Below are 26804 nucleotides of genomic sequence, written 5' to 3'. Positions count from 1 at the left end.
GCTCTCCTCCCGGCCCTGCGCCCTTTCGCGCTGTGAAACCACGAGCCCAGGCTCCTCCGGGCGCGAGCGAGGACAGGCAGCCCCGCCGGGCAGAAGCCCCCACGCCAGCGAGGCCGCGGGCGGCCGCCAGCAGGACCGAGGGGCCTCTGCCCGCGGGCGCCGGGAGCAGGCAGGGCGTCCAGGGCGGGGAGCAGCCGCGGGAGCAAGGTCTGAACCGGCCCGAGCTCGTGGGGAAACCCGCGCCTCCTCCACACGGGGCTGGGACGCGCCTAGAGAGTGTAAAGGCTGCTTTCCCCGACGGCCCTCTGCGGGAGACAGTGCCGCCGCCGGTCCGACAGCCGCGCTCGGGAGGCGCGTGCTCCAGACCCCCACGGGGCAGCCGGGCGCCCGTCTCCGCGCGGGCCAGCGGCCTGTACCCACCACGGCGGTCGCGCCGCCCCTCCCCCGCGGGACTGGAGCTGAACGACCCCACCTCCTAGGGACCTGGGCGCCGTCCTAACGTCCCAGCGCGACCCAGCGCGCCCGGGCCTGTCGGCGCGTCCCCGCGTCCCGCGGCTCTGGCGGGCACACCGACGGCGCCCGCGCCCAGGGCGTGTCCTGGTGATGGCGCACGGCCGCAGCGCCGCTCGCGCTGGCCATGCTCTTGCTGCTAGTTGAGAGCGCGCTCTTTCAACATTTAAGTAAAACGCCTGCTGTAAAACAGCAGCTGTGTGAGGCCGCGGCAGCCTCTCACGCTCGCATTTGCTTCGTCGCGTCTCCGCCGGCATCGTTTTACCCTAATACGGGCTGCAAGCCCGGAGCCTGGGCCGGGCCGGGCGGGCGCCCAGGGGCGCCGTGGGCTGCGCGTGCGGGCTGTCTAGGTGCGCGCTGTGTCCGCAAACACAGTCACCTGCGCGTCTTCAGCACGGCCCCACCGTGACGCTGCCTGTGACTTTACTTTTGCAAGAAATACTCACTTAACCCAAAGGATTTGAGAATTGATTATTTTATCCTTCCTAACAGGACAATCATCCACATAAAAAGCTTTTTTCAAAGTCCCAAGTAATTAAATGAAAAACATTAAAGTTCATTAACCAGAATAAATAAATGTGAGTCTTAGACAGTTATTGAGTTTGCAACATAAAGTTACTGTGAGAACATCTAATACACAGAAAAATAACAGACATGTCATACATTCCTAAATAGTAATTATATTCTTAGCAATCGTCTAAAAATTTCTCTCTGAAATCGATAAAGATATATTAAAAAACAGAAAAACAAAAGACTTAGTACATTTCCAGCATCTTACAAACATAGTCAGACATACACACATAAATGTTCCTACAAATATTCTGTAACTTTGATAAAACATTCCTAAATTAAAAATTAGTACTAATACACATAGCATGCTATCACTGCCTTTATTTTATTACATATCAACTTGTAAAATAATAAAAAATATTAGTCAAATCCCTCCACTTCAGAAAGTTAAAGTTACATGCTCCAATACAGTAGTAGAATCTTAAAAATTCAGAATCATCATAGTTTGTCTAAATCAGTATCAGTGACAACCTTTTTGAAAGACAGCCAATGCCTATCCCTGAAAGAAGCATCTGAATTTAAACAAAGATTATTTAATAATCCCCAAATACTCAGTTTAAAACCAAACTAAACCACACCAGACGGAACGCCAGGTCACCACAGGATGCACTGACTTCTAGCTCCACCTGCTGGACTCACAAAATAGTTCAAAATACACTATACAAAACTGTGACGCTAGCAATCTATCACCTTTCATCACAAACAGGAGCCTCACTCACATTAGAGAGGAAACTAAAATGATAAGCTTAAGCAATATTAAAGGGCAACTGGGAGAAGAATACCTGCAATTAACCTGACAGACAGCAAATTACTTAAAATAAAACACTGCAAAAACGGGTAAAGAGAAGCCCTGGCCAGCTTGTCTCTGGTGAGAGCACTGGCCCTGGGTTTGAAGGGTCCTGGGTTCAATCTGGGCTAAGGGCATGTACCTCGGTTGTTAGGCTCAATCCCCAGCCCCGGTCAGGGTGTGTGCAGGAGGCAGCCAATCCATGTGTTTCTCTCACTCTCTCTCTCTCTCTCTCCCCCTTCCACTCTCTCTATAAAGCACTGGAAAAATATCCTCAGGTGAAAATAAAAAAAAAACTTTTTTAATGGGTAAAGAGAATACAGGTAGGCAATTTACTAAAAAATAAATATGAGTGAACTATAAAGGTGCTTTGTAAATCTCCACCTGCACAAGTAACTAAAGAAATGTAAATTTAAAGAGGAAATTTCTCATCTATTGAATTGGTAGGTTTTGTTTTAACCAACAACCAAAGTGGGTAAAGACACATCCTGGGAATGGAGACTTGCATCCTGCCCATGAAAGCCAAACTGCCCGCAAAATTCATACAGTTTTTCTGAGGAATATGGAGAAATACCTTTTCAAGATATTGAGAGAAACATCAATCAGTTGCCTCCTATACATGCCCCAACTGGAATTGAACCCGCAACCCTTTTAGTGTATAGGATGACACTCAACCAACTGAGCCACCAGCTGGGGCAACAAAGCCATTTTCAAAAACTTGTGAAGTATGCTTCCCTGGAAAGTAAGCTGCATGAATTTATCCTAAGCACAAATATTTATTTATAAAGATGGACAATGTAGCTTTCTAATTAAAAACTTGGGAACAATCCATGATTATAATGGCTCTAGTTAATACTGCAACAGTGTAGAAAACTACTGACCCTCAGGGAATCCCCCATATGTGAATGGGGAAGGACACAAAGTGACCGTGAGCAGGGGGAGGAGACAAAGTAACAGTGAGAACAGGGCGGGAAACAAAGTAACAGTAAGCACAACAGGGAGGAGACAAGGTAACAGCAGCACAACAGGCTCCCTTTGGTCATCTGGTGTGCTCACAACCACAGAGAACTGGAAGGCTACAGGCCACAGTATCCACAGTACTCTCTATGTAATAGGATTGTGAATAATAATGTTCTTTCCTACAAATTTTGTTTTCCAAATTTTCTACAACAAACATGAATTTCTTTAGCACACACAAAGGGATAAGAGAAAAGGTATATGTATAATCTCCAGATGAATTAAATAGTTAACTGTAAACAAAACCTTTTTTTTAATTATTTTTAATCCTCACCCAAGGATATATTAATTGGTTTTGAGAGAGAGAGAGAGCGAAACAACAATGTGAGAGAGAAACATCAATGTGAGAGAGAAACATCAATGTGAGAGTGAAACATGGGTCAGTTGCCTCCTATACACACCCCAACTGAAATTGAACCTGAAACCCTTTTGGTACATGGGATGACACTCAACCAACTGAGCCACCCGGCTGGGGCAACAAAACCATTTCCTTTAAAAAGAGGAAAAAAGGGAGTAATTGTCACATTTCAGGAAGGGAAAGGATCTTCTAAACACAAAAACAACTAGAGAAACCAAAGGAAGAAAAAGACTGGACAACGTAAAAATATAAAACTTCTATAAATGAAAAAAAGCAAACAAAATCCAAAAGCAAAATAACTAGAAAAAAACATTTATAAACATTTATAAAAAAGAGCTGTCTGACACATAAAGAGATCACATAAGTCAACACAGGAAAAAGGAGAGGGAAGGGACTATGAAACATATAAAAATATACACATTAGACCTTTCTATATATGTTATAAATTAAAGTGTCCTACCTCACTAAAAATTTCTAGAAAATGACACAGGTAAGACTGGAATGCAGGTCTATTTGGCTTCAAAGTAACATACCATGTTGCCTATAATAAGTCAGTCATTATTTTTAAAGCCACATCCATTTTAAAGTTTGTACTTGATAAAAGAGCCCCTCCCTCTTCATACATTTTGAACTGGCCAAAGAAACTAACAGCAAATAAATACAATGGAAACTATGGTTCCTTTTTCAGGTCTTCAGTGGAGCCTGAGTTCTCCTGACATGGTCAGATGAACCAAAACTCTCTTGCTAAATATTTAAATGAAAATTTACTCATCAGAATCACAGTCAGTATAAAAACTGCTCCTGATTAAGCCTTTCACAGCGAACAGGAGAAAGGGATGGGGCGTGAAACCTGGTTTTCCGATTTCATTAAGGACTCGAGCGGTTTATTGAAGGACATGCACATTAAGAAGCAGCTATAACAAAGAAACCTAAACTGCAGCGCATGCAAATTAAATACTGACGGTGACTGAATTAAGTGACACATACTAACCATGGATCAGGGAGCCGTTCAACCACTGAATGTAGTAGCTGTGAGGAAAGGAAAGCAGGATTTCATTGCTGATGATTGAGAAGGGTAAGAGCAGCACAGCCCCCGCGGAGACCGCGAGGGTGAACGTGCACAGAAACAACCTGGAAGAGAAGAGAGGCGTGTCACCAGCGGTCTGGAAGCAAGGAGCGTGGGCATAACTCAAAATGAACAAAAACTCGTACATTTTCATCTAAAAGGAATTATAGAAGAATATCATGAAATCTACGTATTCTGAAGACAAATGATATACGTGTTATCCTGGAAGTGACGCTGGATCAACTCCAGGACTCCTCACTCTGCGGACACCAGTGGATCTAACGAGGGCGATGTGCTGGAGACAGAAGGCCTCACACGCACACAAAGTCAACTTAAGCCCTGTCCCTCCTTTACCTTTAGGTGTTCATTTCATACTGCATCTAATTCACAGCATTGACAATCTACGCTACACGCAAGGCAACAACTGTTTCAGGAGGAAAAAATACTTGTGAAAGCAGCACGAAAACAAATTATTTCGGGGAGAAAAACTTACAAAGCCACTGGTCTGCTACCCCTTAAAATGGGCAAAGTGTAAATAAATTATACTAGTAAACAATGTTATACTATTAAACAGTATTCAAAACACTATTTTGTCATTTAAAATAAGATATCTCCAATATGTACTAATTTAGAAAGGTGTCTAAAACAAGTCGAAAACAGAAACTGAAGGAAAACGCAGACAATAAACAGAAAACATGCCACACACACACACCCCACAAAGAGCACATATATACACACAGAACAATAGAGGTAAGAACCTAGCACAGTAGGTAACAATCCCAGGGTAGAGTGGTTACAAGGGGCTTTCACTCTCAGTCACATGTCTGAAATGTTTAAATTTTTATATCTATTTTTTTAAGATTTTTTTTAATGGCAAAGAAAACGGGAGTCTAACCAACATTGGAGAGGGAAACTTAATTTAATATTCATTCCATTAAAGTAAATATGGGAAAATGTAAGACGATAGAAGGGGGGAGAAATCACATTAAACATTCAAAACCCACATCTAATGGCATAACCTTGCAGCCAATGCCATCTTGTGGCAACCCACAGAAGTGTCTTCCTATTAAGAGCCAAAGCCACTGGAAACCTTAGAACAGTAAATCACTGATCAATTTTACATGAGACCATGTGATGCACACCAAACACAAAATCCCAACCAGACACGGGAGACGTCCTTGAAGGCTCCTCTGACTGGACCTGTTTCCTGGTCAAAGCAGAGCACAAGTACTCGTCTAGGTCCACCGCCCACCTCAGCAGTGACCAGCTGGTGACCTCAAGCGACCTCACTCGAGCGCCATCAGTCTTGACCTCACAGTCAGTGAGGAAGTGCCTGTTGGCTCCATCACTTCCTCCCAATACCAGAACTGAGACCAAATTCGGCCACCTTACCAGAGCCTGCACGGCCACCCAGTGGCTTTTCCAAGCCCCTCTCATGCCACAACAGTCCACAGTTACAGTCACCTAACCTCCTGTCCCCCAAACATCAGTGGGTCCTACGGGTCCACGCCTGGGCCACAGTCAGCTCTCACTAGGGTCCCTCTGTACATCACTGGCCTGTGAAGCATCCCTTGGCACCTCCCTTCCCCTCCTCTTGGCTCCCACAACACTCAGACCACAAACTCAGCAAGAAGGCCAACCAGTCTCCAAATCAAAACCTGGGACCTGTAATGTGATGGAGTCATCAGCTTCTGAGGGCAAACACATAAAAGTATTTGAAATCACACAACCCAGAATTCCTGACCACACGGCTACCAAGACTGTAATGTGGGCTCTTCAACAAGACTCTACAACCTACTGGATCTTCAGTGTTGTGACTGGCCCTGGAGACACAAAAAAGACACACATCCTCCCTGACTGCCTTGGGGTGGCTATGAGGAGAGTGCCCCTAAAAAGCTGATGGGGAGGAGGTAAGGGCTGGAACTGGGTCCCTAAGGTAAGGCCCTGAGTGGCAGGGCAAAGGACAGAGTGGTGGCTGCTTCTATAACCACAGAAAAGTGCCCTCGAAGCTGAAGACAGTTCAGAAATGCCCCCTTCTAGACAGAACCACAGGATTCCCACTGTGGGATAAGAGGGGTCAAGGACGACTCCAAGTGTTTACCCTGAGGATGCAGATGATGAGCTTGCTCAGCTGTGGTGGAGGCTGCAGCCAGAGCGAAATGAGTCAGCTCTGGACACGTGCAGCCGCCACATCCAGTTGTGCGTCACAGAAGCAATCTCTCCAGGTAGCCTGGACTCTGTCTGCCCCATTGGTCACGTTCTCTCTGATCCCTGGTCAAGGTGGTCTGCCAGGGCCTCCAATCTAAGTCACACTTCCCTTTAATCATAAGTATGTACTGTGGGGAAGCTAAGTGTGAAACTGCGAGAATATCCTGTTCCTTGTCAAACAATTTGCTCATCCAATGACTGCCTTCAGTATGGGACCAGGCTCTCCTGCTTCATGCTGTGTGGCATCCATCACAACCATTACTGTGATGTTCAGACTGCTCCTGGTTGGCAAGAAAGCCCTGGAAGGGCTGAGCCTTCCTGACACCCCTCAATCTTCTAGCATTCCTTACGTCCCAGCACAAGGTGAGGAAACGAGCCTGGAACGCTCGTACCCAGCCCTGCAGCCAGTTTCCTCAGGAGTCCTGGCTCCCTTTAGGGGGAAGCTATGCTCAGAAGTAAAGATCTGGGTGCTGATGACACTCACTGCTCTTGGTGGTGGTGTGCTCCCAGAACTCAGTGCCAGGCCCACCCAGGGGTGCCTATGTGCACTGTGTGTACACGCATACACCCACACTCACAGCTGTCGTGGGTCTGGTAACTTTCTCTGTACTGAAACCATGAGTCCACATGACACCTCCACTCCACTGCGACAACCTGGTGTTCTCTTGCGCGTCTCCCTCCCGTCTGGGACTGGTTCCCATCATCTTTAGTGGACTGACCCCCGTGTGTGATCAGTCTCTCATCATGCTGACACCCCACCCTATGCAGAGATGCCAGCTGATAAGGCGACCCCCATTTTGGACTGCCCTGCCTCGTGGACACCCTCCCTCCCCACCTGAGTTCTCACCCACACCAGGCCATCCTTCTTGGGCTCCGCCGTCCTGCACAGAGGCCCTCCCCACCCTGCATGGGCTCTGACTTCCTGTGACATAGCACCCCCCAAACCGTGGAGGTGTCCCTCTTCACCCCATGCTGGGATTTCCCTCTGCAGGGGGACGTCCCTTCTTCCCCTCAAATCCTGAGAGCCCCCATCAGGTCACCCTCCGGGGTTCGGACACCATGCCAGGCCCTGTCCTGCAAGGAAGCTTCCTCCCCTGCGTGGGCTCAGCGGCCTCCTCACAGGCAGTTTCCCCAAGGAGGCCCTGATTTTCACATTAACACTTCAATTCAAACCCAGTGACTACGAAGAGTCGCTGTCAGGAAGTGTAATTGTGGTCGGGAAAGCAGAGAGAGAGAATCTGGGGCCTCGAGGAGACAGACACAGACAGGGCAGAACGAAGGCCCCTGAGAAGCGAACAAGAAACTGAAGGTGGGGAAGGTGGGCTCTAGAGCGAGGTGGGAGACGCAGAGGGCTCCATGCAGGTGGGGCTGTGGTCACCCACACTAGAGAGCTGCCTGAATTTTCAGAACACTGACCACCTCTACATGTCCTCCTCAAGCTCAGCCTTTCGCCCTGCCTCTCCCCCCTCAGTGCCACAGAGCTCCCTGCAGAGGGAGGAAGGAAGACATGACCCTGAGACCACAGCCTCTGTACATTGAGATTTATCCAAACAGCAGCACCACACAGCAGGCGCAGATCAGCTCCCATGTGGAGAACACGAGTCTGCTTCTCCATCTCTCCTGGACTCAGGTTAATCTTGGTTCAGAATTTGAACCAGGTTGAGTTCTCACTCAGTCCATCATGGGAGGAAGAAAAGACAGTGAAAGGCAAAGAGAACAGTGGGTGGTGGGACCAGGGGGACAGACTGGGTGGCCTCCTCCTCCATGCTGCCCCCCTGACTTTGCAGTGAGTGCACAGCCATCTCCCTCAGGAAGGGAGGGGGCAAGACCCAACCCCTCGGATGCGCTGCCTGGCTGAAGCAGGTAGAGGAGGGGCCGCTCCTGAGCCTCATCACCAGGAAACGGCACATTTTCCTAAAACATACTGCAAGGGTAATGGCCAAAGTGACGTGTTCTTAGCCTGGCCGGGCGTGGCTCAGCGGTTGAGCATCAACCTAGGATCCAGGCGATCAGGGTTCGATTCCCGGTCAGGGCACATACCCGGGTTGCGGGCTTCACCAATGACTCTCTCATCATTGATGTTTCTATCTCTCTCTCCCTCTCCTTTCCTCTCTCTGAAATCAATAAAGATATATTTTAAAAAAAAAAAAAAGTGACGTGTTCTTGTTTATTTATAAGTTATTGATGTACAGATGCACCTCAGTAACTGTACCACTGAAGGGGACTAGAGACAAGGTGCACAGGAGAGAGCACACCTCTCACAGGAACCTCGACCCAAGGGTTCTGCTGGAAACCCGTCTGCACTGTGGTCGGCCTGGGATCCACTGTGTCTCTAAAGTAAGTGACATGTATGATGTGTTTCCCCAGGGGCAGTAACTGAGACAGAGAATGTTCCCAAACATCACTCTGCTGGGACTAAGACACAAGATCCCTAATCCTGCCCAGCTAAACCATAAAGTTTGAGCCTAAGTTTTAAAGCCATACGGAGAGTGCCCAGTGTGGAGATACAGCTGCTCCCTGGGCATTTAAATAATTTAGATCTGAATCCAGGACAGCAGGGTCCTGCCACACTCACTTCTCAGTTACAAATCAAGTCATTTGTGAGTTGAAGCCATTGTCTTACTGAGGTGAATTCACATATAATCAACCACTGCATGTGAACGAGTCAGTGCTGTGCAACCAGAACCTCGTCACCCAAAGTGAAACCCCAAGCCCAGTAAGCAGCCGCCCATTCCCCTCCCCTTGGCCCCTGGTGAACACCCACCTGCTTTCGCTGAATTTACCTATTCTGAATATTTCTGATGCATGGAATCAGACACTGTGTGACCTGTGGTGACTGGCTCCTCTCACTCTGCATCATTTTGGGGTTCATGCAGTGGTAGGAGGTGTCTGCATTCCCCTCCATGGCTATGTGTGTGCGTGTGTGTGTGTGTGTGTGTGTGTGTGAGTTGTGTATGTGCCGTCTCTCTCCCTCCTCCCCCTCTTCTCTTCTTCCCAGCACCTCAGCAGAAGCTGGGTAATCGGACACTAATCATAAAGGGACAACAGACAAATCCACATGACCGGCCTGCAATGTGCAGAAGTGTTGACAAGGTCAGGGAGTCATGGAAATACTGAAGCCGAGTTCAGTCTGTGGGTGACTACAGGGACACCGCTGCTCCCTGATGTGAGGGGTTCTGAGCTAGACCCTTTGGTTACAAGGGGCATTAATGGGACAACTAGCGAACTAGAGGCAGCACAGCTGGGACTGCAGCGGTGCTGACCATGATGCGGATGGCTGTACAGTGGATTCGCAGAACACACAGTTTATAGGAATTAGATATAAGGGTACCCAGCGGAAATGGAGCAGCCAGTCCACAACTTCTCCCCGAGGGCCCCGTGAGATAATCTGTATCCTATTTCTAACTTCCCTGTACATTTGGGACTATTCTAAAACAGCTCAAAGTGTCAATGGAAACGGCCCTGGAAGAGACTCTCTCCTACACAGTGGGCATGGCTGCGAGACTTCAAATTCCCATCGAGCTAAATCTGGTATAAAGGAACCCACTACTCTCCATCTCGCTGGATTCCTCAGAAAAATTAAGGGTATTTCCACCCTGTACCATCAGTGTCCATAAGCAGGAAAAGAGTTCTGGGGCCCTGAAAGGACCACCTCCCTGCTCACAGGAGATCAGTTAACCAGAGTAGACGTCTACTCCCTCCTCCAAAACTGGCACCCAGGCTCCCCAGCAGACCACCCAGACAGCCAGAGGCTTTCTCAGGGCCCAGCCACTTCCCAGAATGAACCCCGTATCCTGGTTAAATCTTCTGAAGATAAAACCCATTGGATCCTTCGTAAGCCAATCGTAACAGGAGGTGATTGCCCTGCCATTACCCAAGCCTATGTGTGCTTTCTGAGGATAGGAGTAATATTGATGAAGGTGCTGCAACACTTTAGGTAAATGTTTTCCATATTTCTGCCCAAAGGGTAGAATTGAATTTTGAGAATTTATGACTCCAGAATTAAAAACAAAATAATGAAGCTTTAAAATACATACGAAATCCTGTTGACTACGGCATCTTCATCTTCTTGCTCATCTGCAAAAATGTTTAAGGTAGTAATGTTATTTTATCTTCCAAAAAACATTTTATTAATTTATGAAAAACAAATACATAAATTTAAAGAAGCAATTATTGAATGGAAATAATTTTTAAACAGCACTGTGATTATTTCAGCACAGATCTAAGTTTAAATTTCATTAAGTCAGATAGGATAGCATATGGTTAGAGAATAGTGTTTTGATTAACTGAAAATCCTTATTAACAAAATGACCACATGTAAATTAAAATATTCCAAAGATTCAGTGCTCAAGAGAATAAAACTTAATAGGCCCTTAGGGCCTCTATCAAGTTTATTGTAACACAATGTAAATGAAGTTGCTAGTGACTGAAATTTTCTGGTTGATAAAAGCGAATGAAATGTTTGTTATAAAATTAAAACTGAGAATCTTAGGACTCGTGTACTTTTCTGTAATCTGAGTTTGTCATTAGCAGTGGTAGTGATGAGGATGCTCCTGGACCACCCTGACCACCTTGGGTCCCACCTGCACCACACTTTATCATCACTGTTGAAGTGCAGACAAGAAAGTGTTGTTTCTGGTGCTCACTCAGCCCCTACCCCTCTCTCCTGGCTGTCAGCCACCTCCTGTCCTCCCACGTAAACTTACCAGCCAAAGAAACTCTGACCCAATTACAAGGACATTGCACAATACTCCCCCCCCCCAGTGCCTAACTGGGCTTGTCCTCAAAGGCTCTCTCTGTAGGTCCCCACCTGCCTCGCTGCCAATGCTGCACTTGGACCATTCTCAGTCTACTCTCCATTCTTAATTAGAGGCTGCTCAGAATTGCTTTACAACCAAAGGGACACAAAATAACATAGTCAGAATGAACTTTTATTCCATTGTGCCCACATCCAATCAACCATCAAACCTTAGAGAGTGCTCTATTCGATTCTATCTCAACACTCTACCAGCTCCATCCAGACCCCCATCGCCACTCCCTGTGACTACTCTAAAAGCACCTAATAAATCACCAATTTTCCTGCTCTTCATCCTAATTTCCCCCAAAACGATGCTTTACATTCATTCAGTCATCCTGCCTGCCTCTCTCCCTCTCTCCTCCTTCTATATCCATAATTTATGAAACCTGATGTCAAAACATCTTTTAAACTAGCTAAGATACTGTCTTGGATCCAGGTCTGCAAAATTTCTGAGAGTACAGAACCCAAGGAGTATCTCAGGGCAGCCACAGAGCCAAGGAAGAGCACTAAAGTCATGCACTGGAGCAGAGGACTTCCTGACTGCTTTCAAAAGTCTGACAACTGTGATGTGCTAGCACAACATAAGGAATCTTTAATATACAGAATCCCTAAGAATTCATATGGCACCTAGTGTTAGCCCAACATCATAGGTAGGAAATCCTGATTTCAGAAAACAGTTGACATTTAACAGAAGGCAGTGAGGTGACTGCTTAGGTGCTTAGAAAACCCTGCCACAAAATCTGTGAATTGATTAATCAGCACAAAGTTCTCTTTAAAAAGAATAAAGCCATAGTGGGTCCCTTTGGCAAGACAGGATATATTTCATATATGAAATGCTGGAAGATAGGGTGTTAGGGAGACTCCACATTCTGTATCACCTGAGAGAGAGAGAGATGTTCTGGCAGTCAGGCCAAGGATGGGATGGGGGGGAGTATGTTCAAATTCAGAGCCAGGCACAGGTAACCAAATATCCTCACAAACTCGGGAATTTCCCAGATACTGAAGAGCCCGCACTATTCTTAGTTGGGCTTAAGAATGTGACGGACAAGGGCTCAGGTTTGAGAGGATGGCTCTACAGTAGTCAGGTTCCTCAGAGGTTATTTTTAGTGCTCTTAGTACTGGGCAACTGCTTGCCTCAGTCACAGGCACACTGAATACACCGCCACATGGACGGCCTGAGGAGCCCATGCACCAGGCCAAAACCACTGGGCATGAGAGTCAAAGTTTTCATTAGTTTCTACTTGCCTGACTTCCTCTTGTATCTTGTGATGATGAAGTAGGACACGATGTAGAGAATGGCAAACAGAAGGAAACATATCTGAAACAAAACAAATGGTCACATTTTTTGCATATCTTTTTTTTAATAGAAGATACATCCTTGGTATTTACAGAAAAAAAGGACTTAATCTATTAAAAACATTTTAAATAATTTGCTAATACAAAGTTTGGGTGAAATATTAATTTATATGAACTAGTTTTAATACCATTCCCGAGGGAGGAAAAAAAGCCCGATGGGAGATTTTTTTTCATAATTTGACCAAATTGTTTCTAAAATCATATGGAAGTGTAAAAACCAGAACAGAACATCACCAACGATTCTGAAAAGTAAAGTCAGTGTGAGGCCACCATCCCCACCACATATTAAAACATACATGAAGCTTCAATCACATGGAAAGAGGGTGCTCGCCGCAATACCGGATGGATGGATAAAACAGTCTATTGTATGAAAATGTATGTAACATGGTTAGACATACAAGAGGCATCACTAATTAATGTGATAATAATTATTCAATAAACATACCACTTATCAAAATAAACACCAGTTGAACAAGAAACTATAATATTAAATTCTATTTAATTTCTATCAAATTGAGGGCATGACAGGCAAAAAGGAGGGGGTCAAGGAAGAGATCTCATTGCAGTCAAAGCCCAGGTATGGTGGAAATAGCGGCTTATAAGTGCTGTGGACCTCAGTGAAAGATTCTGAAGACTCTCACATAAGAGCATTCCAGGTGATAGTCAAGTCCACAGAGCACTCACTAGTGGATTTCTGAGAGAGGGTGGACAGCACGTGACTGAGAACGGCCTTGGACGCCCACTGTACAGTGTCATCTAGGGATTGAGAGGCTGAGGGTGGAGCAGACGACAATGAGCCTCCTGTCAGAGTTCTCCTGACACATGTGGGACAGGAACAGGAGACAAACCTGACAGTTACTCAAAGGAGCGGAATCAAGGCATGGAAGATGGCCTGCTGCTGGAGCCCACGGGAACCCTGACAGGTAAGAGGTTAACACCATCACCTCCTTCTCCCTAATCCTCTCCAGGGAGGGAGGTGGCTCAGGAAGGAAAAGCAGTTATTGGTGAAAAGATTTAAATAAAGGGAGTCAGGGGACACTGTTTACAATGGAACAGAAGTCCCAGAAGGTGGGAGAGCAGCGCAGAGAGAACGACTGGGCAAAAACACCGACTGGGCAAAAACACCGTGAAGGGTGAGGTGGAAGTCAGACTGGGCAGATCAGATGCCCGAGGGAATTAACATCTGTGACAAGGTGATTAGAAGTCACTCACTCAGTAGGTACCCACTGTGGGCTACTACACCCCAGGCGCTCTTCTCAGAACCGAGAACACAGCAGAAACACAACCAGGTTCAGGCCTCACTGAGCTTCCACCCCAATAACAAGACAGATAATAAATACATAAACCTACAGTGTGACAGATGATGCCGAGGGCTGGGTGGGGGAACAGGGTGCCAACGGGGTGAGGGGCAAGCCTCACCAACAAGGTGACATCTGAGGGAGGTCATGGGAGAAGAGGAAGCAAGACAGGCAGATATCCAGAGGGGTGGAGGCAAAACCCTGACCGAAGTGCATTAAGAAAGAAATGGAAACAAATATAAGCAGCAGAACTTTCCAGGAGTTTTACAATAACGGGAAGCAGAGGAGGCTTGAGGGGAATGTGCAGTCACGAACAAGCACAGTGGTTACAGGAACACCCAGCAGAGAGGACTGCTGACGCAAGAGAGAAAACAGAATTGCTGAGAAATGTGCCCACACTGAGGGCCAGGTACCAAATCCACCTGTGAGAAGGAGCAGCAGGAGGAGCCGGAGGAGCCAGAGGAGCCGAAGTCAGACAGCTGAATGTCGCTGCAGGTGGGTAAGCAGAGGAGGGGTGGAGGCCAAGACATTCTCTTTTAATGGCTTCTGTGTTGTCAAGGAAACGAAATGGAGGCAAGTTCATGGAGAGTGGGGGATTAAGTGGAGCAGAGAGAAAAGGGACAAGAGTGGCAAGGTGAGAGACACAGCCTTAAAGTCCAGGCCAACCCAGTCCAGAACTCCCAGCAGCACCGGGGGCCCAAAGGTGCTGCACAACACAGTCTGGTTCTCCGATGCTGCAGCCCAGCAGGTAGAGTCCCCAGGAAACATCAAGGCCTGGTTCTACCAGACACCCTACTCTCTCCTGCCCTTCACAGCCTATACCTCGCGACTCCACACTCCACCTCAGCTCACTCTGCCCACCACTAGTCTGACTTCACACCCACCATCCAGCTCCGCATGCCCTGGCAGGGGTCAGCAGGGCCCAACAGCCCAGCTACACTTTCACAAGTTCACTTGACCTCCACACAGCAACTCACATGCAATGTGCTCCCTCCTCCTCCGACTGTTCTCCTGGCCCTGCCTGCTCCCTCCTCCTCCGACTGTTCTCCAGGCCCTGTCTGCTCCCTCCTCCTCCGACTGTTCTCCAGGCCCTGCGTGCTCCCTCCTCCTCCGACTGTTCTCCAGGCCCTGCCTGCTCCCTCCTCCTCCGACTGTTCTCCCAGCCCTGCCTGCTTTCTCCATATCTGACTGTTCTCCCAGGCAATGTCACTGGCTTCCCTCTCTTGCCAGCCTTTAAACTGATCCTTCTCTATGATTCCTGGGCTGAGCCAGAAATCTATTCTCATTCCACAAGCTCTTCACAGGTGACCTCCTCTGCCCCAGGGATTTAATCACCACCACCCAGAAATCCCTGGACCGCTGTTTGAAAAACACTGGTTTAGAGAGTTAGCAAGAGTGAGTGAAATGACTGGCCATGAATCCTAAGTACATGGGGAGACAAGTGAAACCAGGACCAGTGGTGGAGGGGAACAGAGGCTCCCGGTGGAAAAGCAGCTGCAATCAAACTTGCCCAAGGAAGCAGGACAAACAGAAGGCTGGGCTTCAGGATGTTTCAGGGTTTTTCAAATTAGTACTTACAGATGGAGAGCAGGAGTTTCAGGGATTCCGGGGAGTTGGTGCACAAGTGGTGGGTGAGGAGGCATGAAAGTTAATGAACAGGAGGAAATCAAGGAACCAAAATGCACGGCATGGAATGAAAATAGTAGTGGAAAGCAAGCCGTTCAAGAGCAGAAGGAAGATTAGCAATTACAGAAGCAAATGTATTACCCACTTGGAAATAAAAGGACAACTGTGGCAGACTGGAACAAAAGTCACAGGCCTGGCTGGACTGTTTTCTCAGTTCCCTAAATGAGCATCTTTAGCAGAGACAGATCCACAAGGTGCATGACGTGAAAGCAAGCTGTAATGACACCTCCTGTCCTCCTACGTCCGGTGGGACAAAAGGAAATCTCTAACCACGGAAGGGAGAAAATCATGAGGAGGGAGAGGAGGGCCCCTTGTGGTTCTGGAGGAGCCTGGGTTTCTCTCTTGATCGGGGAGGGAAAATGGAGGCGACGGGAGCTCACCAGCAGAAGCCATACGGGGAGCGTGCCATCTGTGCCAGCCGACCAGAGGACAGGTGACTAGGTTTTCTCTGGGGCCCCGTTACTCTTGATGCTGATCACAGGCTCCTAAGCATTTCGGAACTGAGTTACCCAGTCACAAGTAACCTAACAATACATTTAGAGAAATTTTTTTAAATATATCTTTATTGATTTCAGAGAGAGGAAGGGACAGGGAGAGACAGAGAGAAACATCAATGATGAGAAAGTCATTGATCGGCTGCTTCCTGCACACCCCACACTGGGGATCGAGCCCACAACCCAGACATGTGCCGACAGGGAATCGAACCGAGATCTCCTGGTTCCTAGGTCAATGCTCAACCACTGAGCCACGCCGGATGAGCCTAACAATACATTTAAGATATGCTGTGGCCCTGGCCAGGTGGCTCAAGTGGTTGGAGTGTCATCCCATACACCAAAAGGTTGCAGGTTTGATTCCCGGTCCGGGCACATACCTAAGTTGCAGGTTCAATCCCCAGTCGGGGCAAGTACTAAAAGCAACCAATCGATGTTTCTCTCGCACATCAACGTGTGTGTCTCTCTCTCCCTTCCTCTCACTAAAATCAATAAACACATCCCCAGGTGAGGATTAAAAAAAACAACATGTTGTTAAAAGGTAATATCTGTAAATTCCAGGTGTTAAGACTTGAACCTAAATTCAAGCTAGTGCATTATAATCAAGCTGTGCTCTCAGCTCTTCATTTAAGGCCTATGGGCTTCAACGCATTTAGGGTGACTGAAAGGATTAAGTAACATAAAAGAGTGACAGGTGTCAATGGGCTCAAGAACTGCAACCACCAACAAATTTCTAACAAAATCCTAGAAGAAGACACGGGAGCTATAAGTCAGCCAATAACCTCATCCTGCAGTACAGCCAAGAGATGAAGCTTTATTTTAAAGTTGCTAAATCAAAAAAATAGAGACTGATGTTGAATATCCTTTAAAAGTTACAAGCTAACCACTAAAATAACTGAAATTAAAATTATAATTCTTTCAACAAACTCATAGAGAACAAACTAAGAGCTGCCAGAGGGCAGGGGTTGGGGGATGAGTGAAAAAAGTGAAGGGATTGGCAGTTACAGAATAGTCACAGGGCTGTAAAGTCCAGCATAGAAAACATAGTCAGGTATATATACGGTATATAGAGGGCATGGGGGGATAAATGGTGATGGTGAAAAAAGTTCAAATAAGTAAATAAACACTATGTCATAAACTGAAAAAAAACATAGTCAGTAATATTGCAAAACTAAGGATAGTGCCAGGTGGGTACTACACTTATCAGGATGAGCACTTCATAAGGTCTACACATGTCTAAGCACTATGTTGTACACCTGAACTAATCTAATATTGCATGTCCATTGTAATTTTTAAATTAAATTTTTTTAAAAATTTAGCCCAGCCGGGCGTGGCTCAGCAGTTGAGCATCGACCTAGGATCCAGGCAATCAGGGTTCGATTCCCGGTCAGGGCACATGCTCGGGTTGCGGGTTCGATCCCCAGTCAGGAGCGTGCAGGAGGCAGCCGATCAATGACTCTCTCATCATTGATGTTTCTATCTCTCTCTCTCCCTTTCCCTTCCTCTCTCTGAAATTAATAAAGATATATTTTTTTAAAAAAAATTAATTGTAATTCTTTCAAATTACCCTAAGGACCAGGAAAATAAATATAAAAGAAAATCTATGTAGTAAAAGACAGGAAAACACAAAAACATGAGAAATGAAATATATTAAAATCATAACGTGAATGAGACAAACTATTAGAAGGCAGATGATAACAGAGGGAAAGTTCAGCGTCCGCTTATTTCTTCTCTCAGGCGAGGCTGAGTTTAAGGCAAACGGTGTGACGTAAGAAGTCGGGCACTTTAGGAACATGGTGTAACCCACACTGAGGAAAGAGCTTTCATGCACCAAAAGACACTGTTTTAAACTGACTATGCAAGGAAAAATAAAACACAGCTTTAGATGGGAGATTCTAATTCACCACAAAGGAAAAAGTAAACCCAAAGCAAATGCATAATAAAGGTAAATATGCATTTTTAATGTTTTGGAAGTTTTTTTAGATTGATCTTTATTGTTGAAAGTGTTAGATGCCCTCCTTTTAGCCTCATTGACCCTTCCACCCCACACCCACCCTCACCCTAGGCCTTCCCCACACTATTGTCTGTGTCCATGGGTTCTGCACATATGCATATAAGTTCTTTGGTTAATCTCCCCCCACCCACCCCCACCTTCCCTCTGAGATTCGTCAGTCTGATCCATGCTTCCATGTCATTGAATCTATTCTGTTCATCAGTTTACTAAGTTCTTTAGATTCCACATATGAGTGAGATCATGTGATACTTGTCTTTCTCTGACTGGCTTATTTCACTTAGTGCAATACTCTCCAGGTCCCTCCATGCTATGCCAAAGAGTAATAGATCCTCCTTTACAGCTGCATAGTATTCCATGGTGTGAATGTCCCACAGCTTTTTTATCCACTCATCTACTGATGGGCACTTGGGCTGTTTCCAGATCTTGGCTCCTGTAAATTGCGCTATGAACATAGGGGTGCATGTATTCTTCCTGATTGGCATTTCGGGTTTCTTAGGATATATTCCTGGGAGTGGGATCACTGGGTCAAAAGGCAGCTCCAGTTTTAATTTTTTGAGGAACCTCCATACTGTTTTCCATAGTGTCTGCACCAGTCTGCATTCCCACCAGCAGTGCACTAGGGCTCCCCTTTCTCCACACCCTCGCCAGCACATGTCATTTATTGATTTGTTGATGGTAGCCATTCTGACAAGTGTGAAGTGATATGTCATTGTGGTTTTAATTTGCATCTCTCTGAGGATTAGCGACGTTGAGCATTTTCGCATGTGTCTCTTGGCCATCTGTATGTCCTCTTTGGTGAAGTATCTATTTGGGTCCTTTGCCCATTTTTAAATTGGATTGTTTGTCTTCCTCTCGTTGAGTTGTACGAGTTCTTTGTACACTTTGGAAATTAGCCCCCTATCAGATGCGTCCTTGGCAAACATGTTCTCCCAGACCGTGGGGTTCCTTTGTATTTTGAGGGTGATTTCTTTTGCTGGGCAACCCCATTTGTTTATTTTTTTTCCTTTGTTTCTCTTGTGCCAGGAGATGTATCAGTGAAAATTTCACTACGTGAGATGTCTGTGACTTTACTACCTATGTTTTCTTCCAGGATTTTTATGGTTTCACCACTTACTGAATCAGGAAGAATCAGAAAACCTGAATAGGCCAATAACAACAAATGAAATTGAAGCAGTAATCAAAAAACTCCCAGCAAACCAAAGTCCAGGACCAGATGGATTTACAGGCGAGTTTTACCAAACATTTACAGAAGAATTAACACCTATTCTCCTCAAACTATCCCAGAAAATTCAAGAGGAGGAAAGACTCCCAAACTCTTTTGATGATCCTAATCCCCAAACCAGATAAAGACACTACAAAGAAAGAAAAGTACAGGCCAATATCCTTGATGAACATAGATGCTAAAATCCTCACTAAAATACTAGCAAACCCGATCCAGCAATACATTAAAAAGATCAGACACCACGACCAAGTGGGATTTATTCCGGCGATGCAAGGATGGTACAACATCCGCAAATCAATAAATGTGATACATCACAAACAAAATTACAGACAGAAATCATATGATCATATCAATAGATGCAGAAAAAGCATTCGACAAAATCCAGCACCCATTTCTGATAAAAACTCTCAGCAAAGTCAGAATAGAGGGAACATACCTCAACATAATAAAGGCCATATATGACAAACCTACAGTCAACATCATACTCAGTGGTCAAAAACTAAAACCATTTCCCTTAAAGACAGGAACAAGACAGGTGTCTGCTATCACCACTCTTATTCAACATAGTACTGGAAGTCCTTGCCACAGCCATCAGACAGGAAGAAAACATAAAAGGTATACAAACTGGAAAGGAGGAAGTAAAACTGTCATTATTCGCAGATGACATGATATTGTACATAGAAAACCCTAAAGACTCCACCAAAGTACTACTCAATTTGATAAATGAATTCGGCAAGGTAGCTGGATACAAAATCAACATCTGGAAATCAATGACATTCTTATACACCAACAATGAACTCTCAGAAAGAGAAACTAAAAAAAAAAAAAAAAAAAAAAAAATACCATTTACCATTGCAACTAAAAAAATAAGATGCCTAGGAATAAACTTAACCAAGAATGTAAAAGACCTGTACTCGGAAAACTACAGGATACTGAAAAAATAGAGAAAGATACAAACAAGTGGAAGAATATACCATGTTCATGGATTGGAAGAATTAACATCATTAAAATTCCACACTGCCCAAAGCAATCTATAGATTCAATGCAATTCCTCTTAAAATACCAACAGCATATTTCATGGAGCTAGAACAAATATTCCAAAAATTTATATGGAACCAAAAAAGACCCTGAATAGCTGAAGCCATCTTGAGAAAGAAAAACAGAGTTGGAGGGATCACTTTATTGGATATCAAACTATGCTACAAAGCCATTGTAATCAAAACAGCCTGGAATTGGTACAACAACAAACATTTAGATCAGTAGAACAGAACAGAGAACCCAGAAATAGACACATGCCATTATGGTCAGTTAATATCTGACAAAGGAGGCAAGAGCATTCAGTGGAGTAAAGACAGTCTCTTCAATAAATGGTGCTGGGAAAATTGGACAGGTACACACACAAAAAAAAATGAAACTAGACCACCAACTTACACCATACACAAAAATAAACTCAAAATGAATAAAAGACTTTTTTTTTTAATTCTCACCCAAGGATATTTTTTCCATTGCTTTTCAGAGAGAGTGGAAGGGAGAGAGAGAAAAAGAGAAACATCGATTTGAGAGAGACACATTTATTGGTTGCCTCTCCCACATGCCCGACCAGGCCAGGGATCGAGCCTGCAACCGATGTACATGCCCTTGGCCAGAATCGAACCCGGGACCCTTCAGTCCACAAGCTGATGCTCCAACCACTGAGGAAAATTGGCCAAAGCAATAAATATGCATTTTTAAAAGTAACGATATTCCTCTAGTAAATAAGTGTGTTTCTCATACTCAACGCTCTATGCCCCTATATATCCCATATCCTGCCACCCCACTGCCCCAGTCCCTCACAACCACTAATTTGCTTTGTTTCTATGGATTTGCCTATTCTGAATATTTCATATAAATGAATCATACAGAATGCGGCCCTTTGTGTCTAGCTTCTTTCATTTAGCATCACGTTTTCAAGAACCATCGTGTTGCAGCATGTGTCAGTACTTCATTGCTCCAGAGTTCTACAGGAAAAACAAGCCCCTATTTGATTTAAATAAAACACATGATACTGAGTTGCTAGTGGCTGAACGCACTCCTCTCAGATATATGTGCACACCCCCACAAGTACGTACAAATAAAGAGGTACTGTTAATGTGACAGATTGCATTAAGTGATTTTCAAATGTTGAGCCAGCCTTGCACACCTGGGATACATCCCCCTGGTATATGTGTAACTCCTGTCATACACTGTTGCATTCCACTTGCTAGTATTTTCTTGCAGAACTGTGCATCTACATTCATGAGAGATACCAGTCTGCAGTTTTTCTTTGTTGCCATGTCTTTGTTTTAGCATCCGCTCTACTAGCAACAGCTTCCTTCAGTGTTTGTTTGCCTGAGAAAGTTTTCATTTCTCCTTTACATTTAAATGATAATTTTGCTAGATACAGAATTCTAGGATGCTGGATTTGTTTGTGTTTTTTCTATCACCATTTTAAATATTTCACACCTCTCTTCTTGCCTGCGTGGTTTCTGAAGGGAAATCTGACATATTACTCTTGGTCCTCTGTTTGCTTTTACTGCCCTGCTCCTTTCCTCTGTTCTCTTTGTATCTAATTTTCTGCAGTCTGAGGAGGACGTACCTAGATGTAGATTTTTATTTTTATTTTTGTATTTGTTCTGCTTAGTGGTCTCTGAACTTGCTGGATCTATGGCCTGGTGTCTATATTAATTTTTGGAAAATTCTCAGCCATTATTGCTTCAAATATTTCTCCTGTTCCTTTCTGCATGTACCTCTTTCTGGCATTCCCAATACATGAATACATGTACGTTACATCTTTTGTAATTGTCCTACAATTCTTGGCTGTTCTGTTCCTTTTTTAAATCTTTTTTCCTCTTTGCTTTTCAGTTGGGACAGTTTCTATTGACATACCTCCCAGCTCACCCATTCTTTGCTTGGTCCTGTGTAGTCAACCAATAAACCCATCTTCATTTCTATTACAGTTTATTCAACTTCTACCATTCCTTTTGAGTTTCCATCTCTTTGCTTATATTACACATCTGTTCTTGCATGTCATGCATTTTTTCCATTAGAGCCCTTAGTATATTAATCAGTTATTTTAAAGTCTGCCTTTATAATTCCCAAATCTCTGTCATACCTGAGTCTGGTTCTGATGCTGGCTTTGTCTCTTGAGACTGTGTTTTTTGCCCTTGTTGTACTTTGTACTGTTTTTGTTGAAAGTCAGACATTATGTGTAGGGTAAAAAGAAGTGAGGTGGATACACCTTCAGTGTGAGACTTTATGTATCCGGTTGTGAGTTAGGCCGTGTTTACTACTTGATGTCATTGTGCGTGTCAGAGGCTAGAATTTCCGCTAGTGTCCTTGTTCCCACCACCCCCATTGCCTTTGGTTTTCTCTAGAGACTCCTTCTTAAATAGAGTCTGACTGTAATTCCTTGTTATTATTATACAAAACCCTGCCTGATATGGTCATTAAGGGGTGGCTGAGGGCAAAGTAATAAAGCTCCTGGCTACTACGTCAAGGGATCTCAATCCAAATGACAGAATATCTAATTAATTAAAAATAAAGCCAAAAACAAGCAGACCAATGGAACAGCATAGAGTCCAAACTTAAGCTCCACAAATATAGTTACCTAATTTGTGACAAAGGTCACAATGGTGCTTAAGCAATTAGACATCCACGTGAAGAAACATGTATGACTCCGACTTCATAGCACACATGAGAAATAAACTGCAGGTAAACTCAGATCTCAACAGCAAGAGGAAATCCATGAAGCATTTAGGGAAAAGCACGAGAGAACATCTTCATAACCTTGGATTGATCAAAAAAGCACTGATCAGTCCTAGCTGGTTTGGCATCGTGTTTAGAGCATCGGCCGGAGGACTGAAAGGTCCCAGGTTTGGTTACAGCCAAGGGGGCACATACCTCGACTGCAGGCTCGATCCCCGGCCCCAGTCAGGGCACATGCGGGATGCAACCAATCAACACATCTCTCTCTCTCTCTCTCCCCCCTTCCACTTTCTCTGAAAAGCAATGGAAAAAATATCCTCACATAAGGATTAAAAAAACAAAACAAAACAAAAAATAAAAGCACTGATCATAAAAGAAAAAATTTTGATAAAATGAACTATATTAAAATTAAAAATGTCTGCTTATCAGAAGATATCATTAAATAAGTGAGAAGGCACCCACACAATGGAAAAAATAGATATCATATATATATCTGACCAAGGTATATCTTGAATAAAGGAATCTTGCAAATCATTATTTAAAAGATAAACAAACTAATTTTAAAATGGGGAAAAGCCTTGAAGACACTTCACAAAAGATTTCCAAATGACCAATAAGCATATGAAAAGGTGATCAAATGCATTAATCATCATGCAAGTAACATTTTTCATGCAGTAATTACTATGACGCACTAGAGTAGCTAAAATTTTAAAAGGGCAGAAGCCCTGGCCAGTGTGGCTCAGTGATTCCACCTAGGAACCAAGAGGTCACGGTTGGATCCCCTGTCAGGGCACACGCTGGGTTGCCGCCAGTTCCCCAGTAGGGGGCGAGCAGGAGGCGGCAGCCGATGGACGATGTTTCCCTCTCCTGGATGTTTCTATCTCTCCCTCTCCCTTCCTCTCTCTCTAAAAAAATAAAATGAATAAATAAAAGCACCTACTAAATGCACAGCCCATAACCCAGTGGTCCCATTCCTAGGTACCTACCTACCCAACAGGAACGCACGCACATGTTCACCAAAAGACATGTCCAAGAACATTCGTAGCCAAAGCCTGGAAACTCCTGGAGCGCCCACCGACCGTGAAACAAACATGGGCTGTGCTACAATCACACAGCTACACCTACAGCAGGAGAATGAATTACAGCCGCACACAACCTGGAGGAATTCCACAGGAAAGAAAGCAGGCGCAAGAGTGCACACCTCAGGGCCCGTTTGTACCAAAAACGCACAACTGAGCAGACCAACCTATTAGAGCCGGGACGGGTTACTGTCCAGGAGCGAGGGTAACTGGAAAGGGGCGGGGGAGCCTCTGGGGTGCCGGCATGAGCCTCTGGGGTGCCCTCACAGGCTTTCTCGGCCTGGGCTCCAGATCCCACTGAAATGCTTCAAGCTGTGCACGCACAGCGGGGCACTCCTGTCTGTAATTGTAGCTTCAACTTAAAAATTAAACCAAACGTGCTGTATCGAATTCCAGCCGCTGAGACGTTGTATCTCCTTGGTTCCAGCGCGTGACCTGGGAAAGTGAGTCTCAGTTTTCGAGACCAAGGGCTGCCCGCGTGAGGCCTCCGTCGGCCGCGACGTCCCGCCTCACCCGAGCCCCAGGGAATCTGAGCGAGGTTACAAGGAGGGGTCAATGCAAACGCATCAAGTCCGGGTGTTTTCCGCCGTTTTGCAGACACAAAGAAGCGCCACTGCGCCTTGTTTTCCGCGTCGTGAAAAGGTCAAAGCATCGGGGCAGATTCCCGAGGCCGCCCCGGCGCCTGGCCCCGGCGGCAGCGCAGACCAAACGCGGGACGGGAAACGGTGGCTTCCCGGGGACGCCGCCTCCAGAGCGCAGGGGACGCGGTCCCGCCGATGGCCGGTGGTCCCACCCGCGGCAGCAGGTCTCGGCCGTAACACGCGCGGCGCTGGAGGCCGCCGGCTGAGGGGCGGCAGCTGGGCTGCGAGCGCCCGGCCCCGACGGACCTGCGCGCGCACCTGCCCACCGCCGGGCCCGGAGGAGCGGGGACCGCGCGGGCGCAGGCGGCCCCGCGGCACGTCCCGTGGGACGACCGGTGACTCGACGGAGCCCCGAGCACTGGGAGCGAGGGAGGCTGGTGGGCGAGCGGCGGGGCCGGGGCGGGGCGGAAGGCGGCGCAGGTGGCAAAGGGGGGCGGCCGGGGGGCGGGGGGCGGCAGGGCCAGGAACTCTGAGGGCGCAGGGTGGGGGGACCGGGCTGGGAGGGGACAGGGCCTGAGGGGAGGGGACAGGGCGGGGGTCAGTGAGGGCGGGGGGTCAGTGAGGGCGGGGCCAGAAACGCTGGGGGCGCAGGGTGGGGGGACCGGGCTGGGAGGGGACAGGGCCTGAGGGGAGGGGACAGCGCGGGGGGTCAGCGGGGTCGGGGGCGCCTGGAACGCTGGGGGCGGAAGGTGGGGGGACCCGGCTGGGAGGGGGCAGGGCCTGAGGGGAGGGGACAGGGCGGGGGTCAGTGAGGGCGGGGGGTCAGTGAGGGCGGGGGGTCAGTGAGGGCGGGGGGTCGGTGGGGTCGGCGGGGCCAGAAACGCTGGGGGCGAAGGGTGGGGGGACCGGGCTGGGAGGGGACAGGGCCTGAGGAGAGGGGACAGGGCGGGGGTCAGTGAGGGCGGGGGGTCAGTGAGGGCGGGGGATCGGTGGGGTCGGCGGGGCCAGAAACGCTGGGGGCGCAGGGTGGGGGCCCGGGCTGGGAGGGGACAGGGCCTGAGGGGAGGGGACAGCGCGGGGGGTCAGCGGGGTCGGGGGCGCCTGGAACGCTGGGGGCGGAGGGTGGGGGGACCCGGCTGGGAGGGGGCAGGGCCTGAGGGGAGCGGACGGGGCCGGGGGGGGCCCGGAACGCGGGGGGCAGGGGCGCGGGGGGCCGCAGCAGAGCCCGCGCCGGCTCACCGTGGACTCCCGCACTTGGCTGTGGAAGTGCTGCTCCCGCGCCGACACCTCGTCCTGCGCCTCCATCCTGCCTCATGCCCGCGTCCGCGCGCCCCGCCGCACCATCGCCCGGCGGCCCGAGGGGCTGGGCGGCCGCCGCGCGGAGCCGGGACCACAGAGGGCGACAGCCGGCCGGGCAGGGACCGCGACCGCGACCGCGACCGCGACCACGGCCGCCGCTTCAGCGCCGCCTCGGGAAGAACCGCTCGCCCGGCCGCCTCAGGAGCCGCCGCTCGGCTGGAGGGCGGGCGCTGCGCGTCCGGGGCGGGGCCGGGGCGGGGTGACGTCACTGACAGGCGCCGCGCGTCAGAGGAGCGCGCCCGGGAGTCGGCCTGGCCTGAGGCGGAGGGGACGGAGCACGAGGGGCGGGGCCTGAGGCGGAGGGGACCGTGCGCGAGGGGCGGGGAGTGGGCGGGGCCTGAGGCAGAGGGCGGGGTGGGCGGGGCCTGAGGCGGAAGGGACCGTGTGCTTGGAGCAGGGGGCGGGGCCTGAGGGGAGGGGACCGCGCGCGAGGGGCGGGTCGGGGGCGGGGCCTGAGGCTGAGGGCGGGGTGGGCGGAGCCGGAGCTTGAGGCCACGCCCCCAGGGCGGAGGCGGCGCGGAGCAGGGTGAGCGCAGCTGCGGCGGGTGCGCGGAGGCTGTTCCCCTCCTGCGGGCTCCGGGCGGTGCAGGTGCGCCCGCCCCGTTGTGGGCGCTCAGTTCCCCACCGGAGTTCATCGTTTACCGCCCCGCCGGTTAATGCCCGGCACTGGGCACCCAGCAT

General features: G+C 47.7%; 1 protein-coding gene across 3 annotated transcripts in view; it reads right to left on the bottom strand.

Annotated features, from left to right (window-relative positions):
• Positions 1–26303, bottom strand: part of LMBR1 (limb development membrane protein 1) — a 78414-nt gene extending 52111 nt beyond the window's left edge. Inside the window, exons 1-4 of one of the 3 annotated variants that reach the window (XM_081147781.1) lie at positions 26004–26303; positions 12560–12632; positions 10554–10593; positions 4234–4373 (exon numbers count right to left, since the gene is read on the bottom strand). In XM_081147781.1, coding sequence (XP_081003907.1) covers positions 4234–4373; positions 10554–10593; positions 12560–12632; positions 26004–26069 — 319 coding nt within the window. In that variant the 5' untranslated portion in view covers positions 26070–26303. The remainder of the gene's footprint in view (positions 1–4233; positions 4374–10553; positions 10594–12559; positions 12633–26003) is intronic. The other 2 variants (XM_081147782.1, XM_081147783.1) reach the window with 2 other exon arrangements.
• Between the last annotated feature and the right edge of the window lie 501 nt (positions 26304–26804).

This window comes from Miniopterus schreibersii (genome assembly GCF_964146895.1).
Source record: "Miniopterus schreibersii genome assembly, chromosome: 9".
In the NCBI taxonomy this organism is placed as follows: domain Eukaryota; kingdom Metazoa; phylum Chordata; class Mammalia; order Chiroptera; family Miniopteridae; genus Miniopterus; species Miniopterus schreibersii.
Note: the sequence above shows the minus strand (reverse complement) of the source record. Positions and strands in the feature narration are given on the sequence as shown.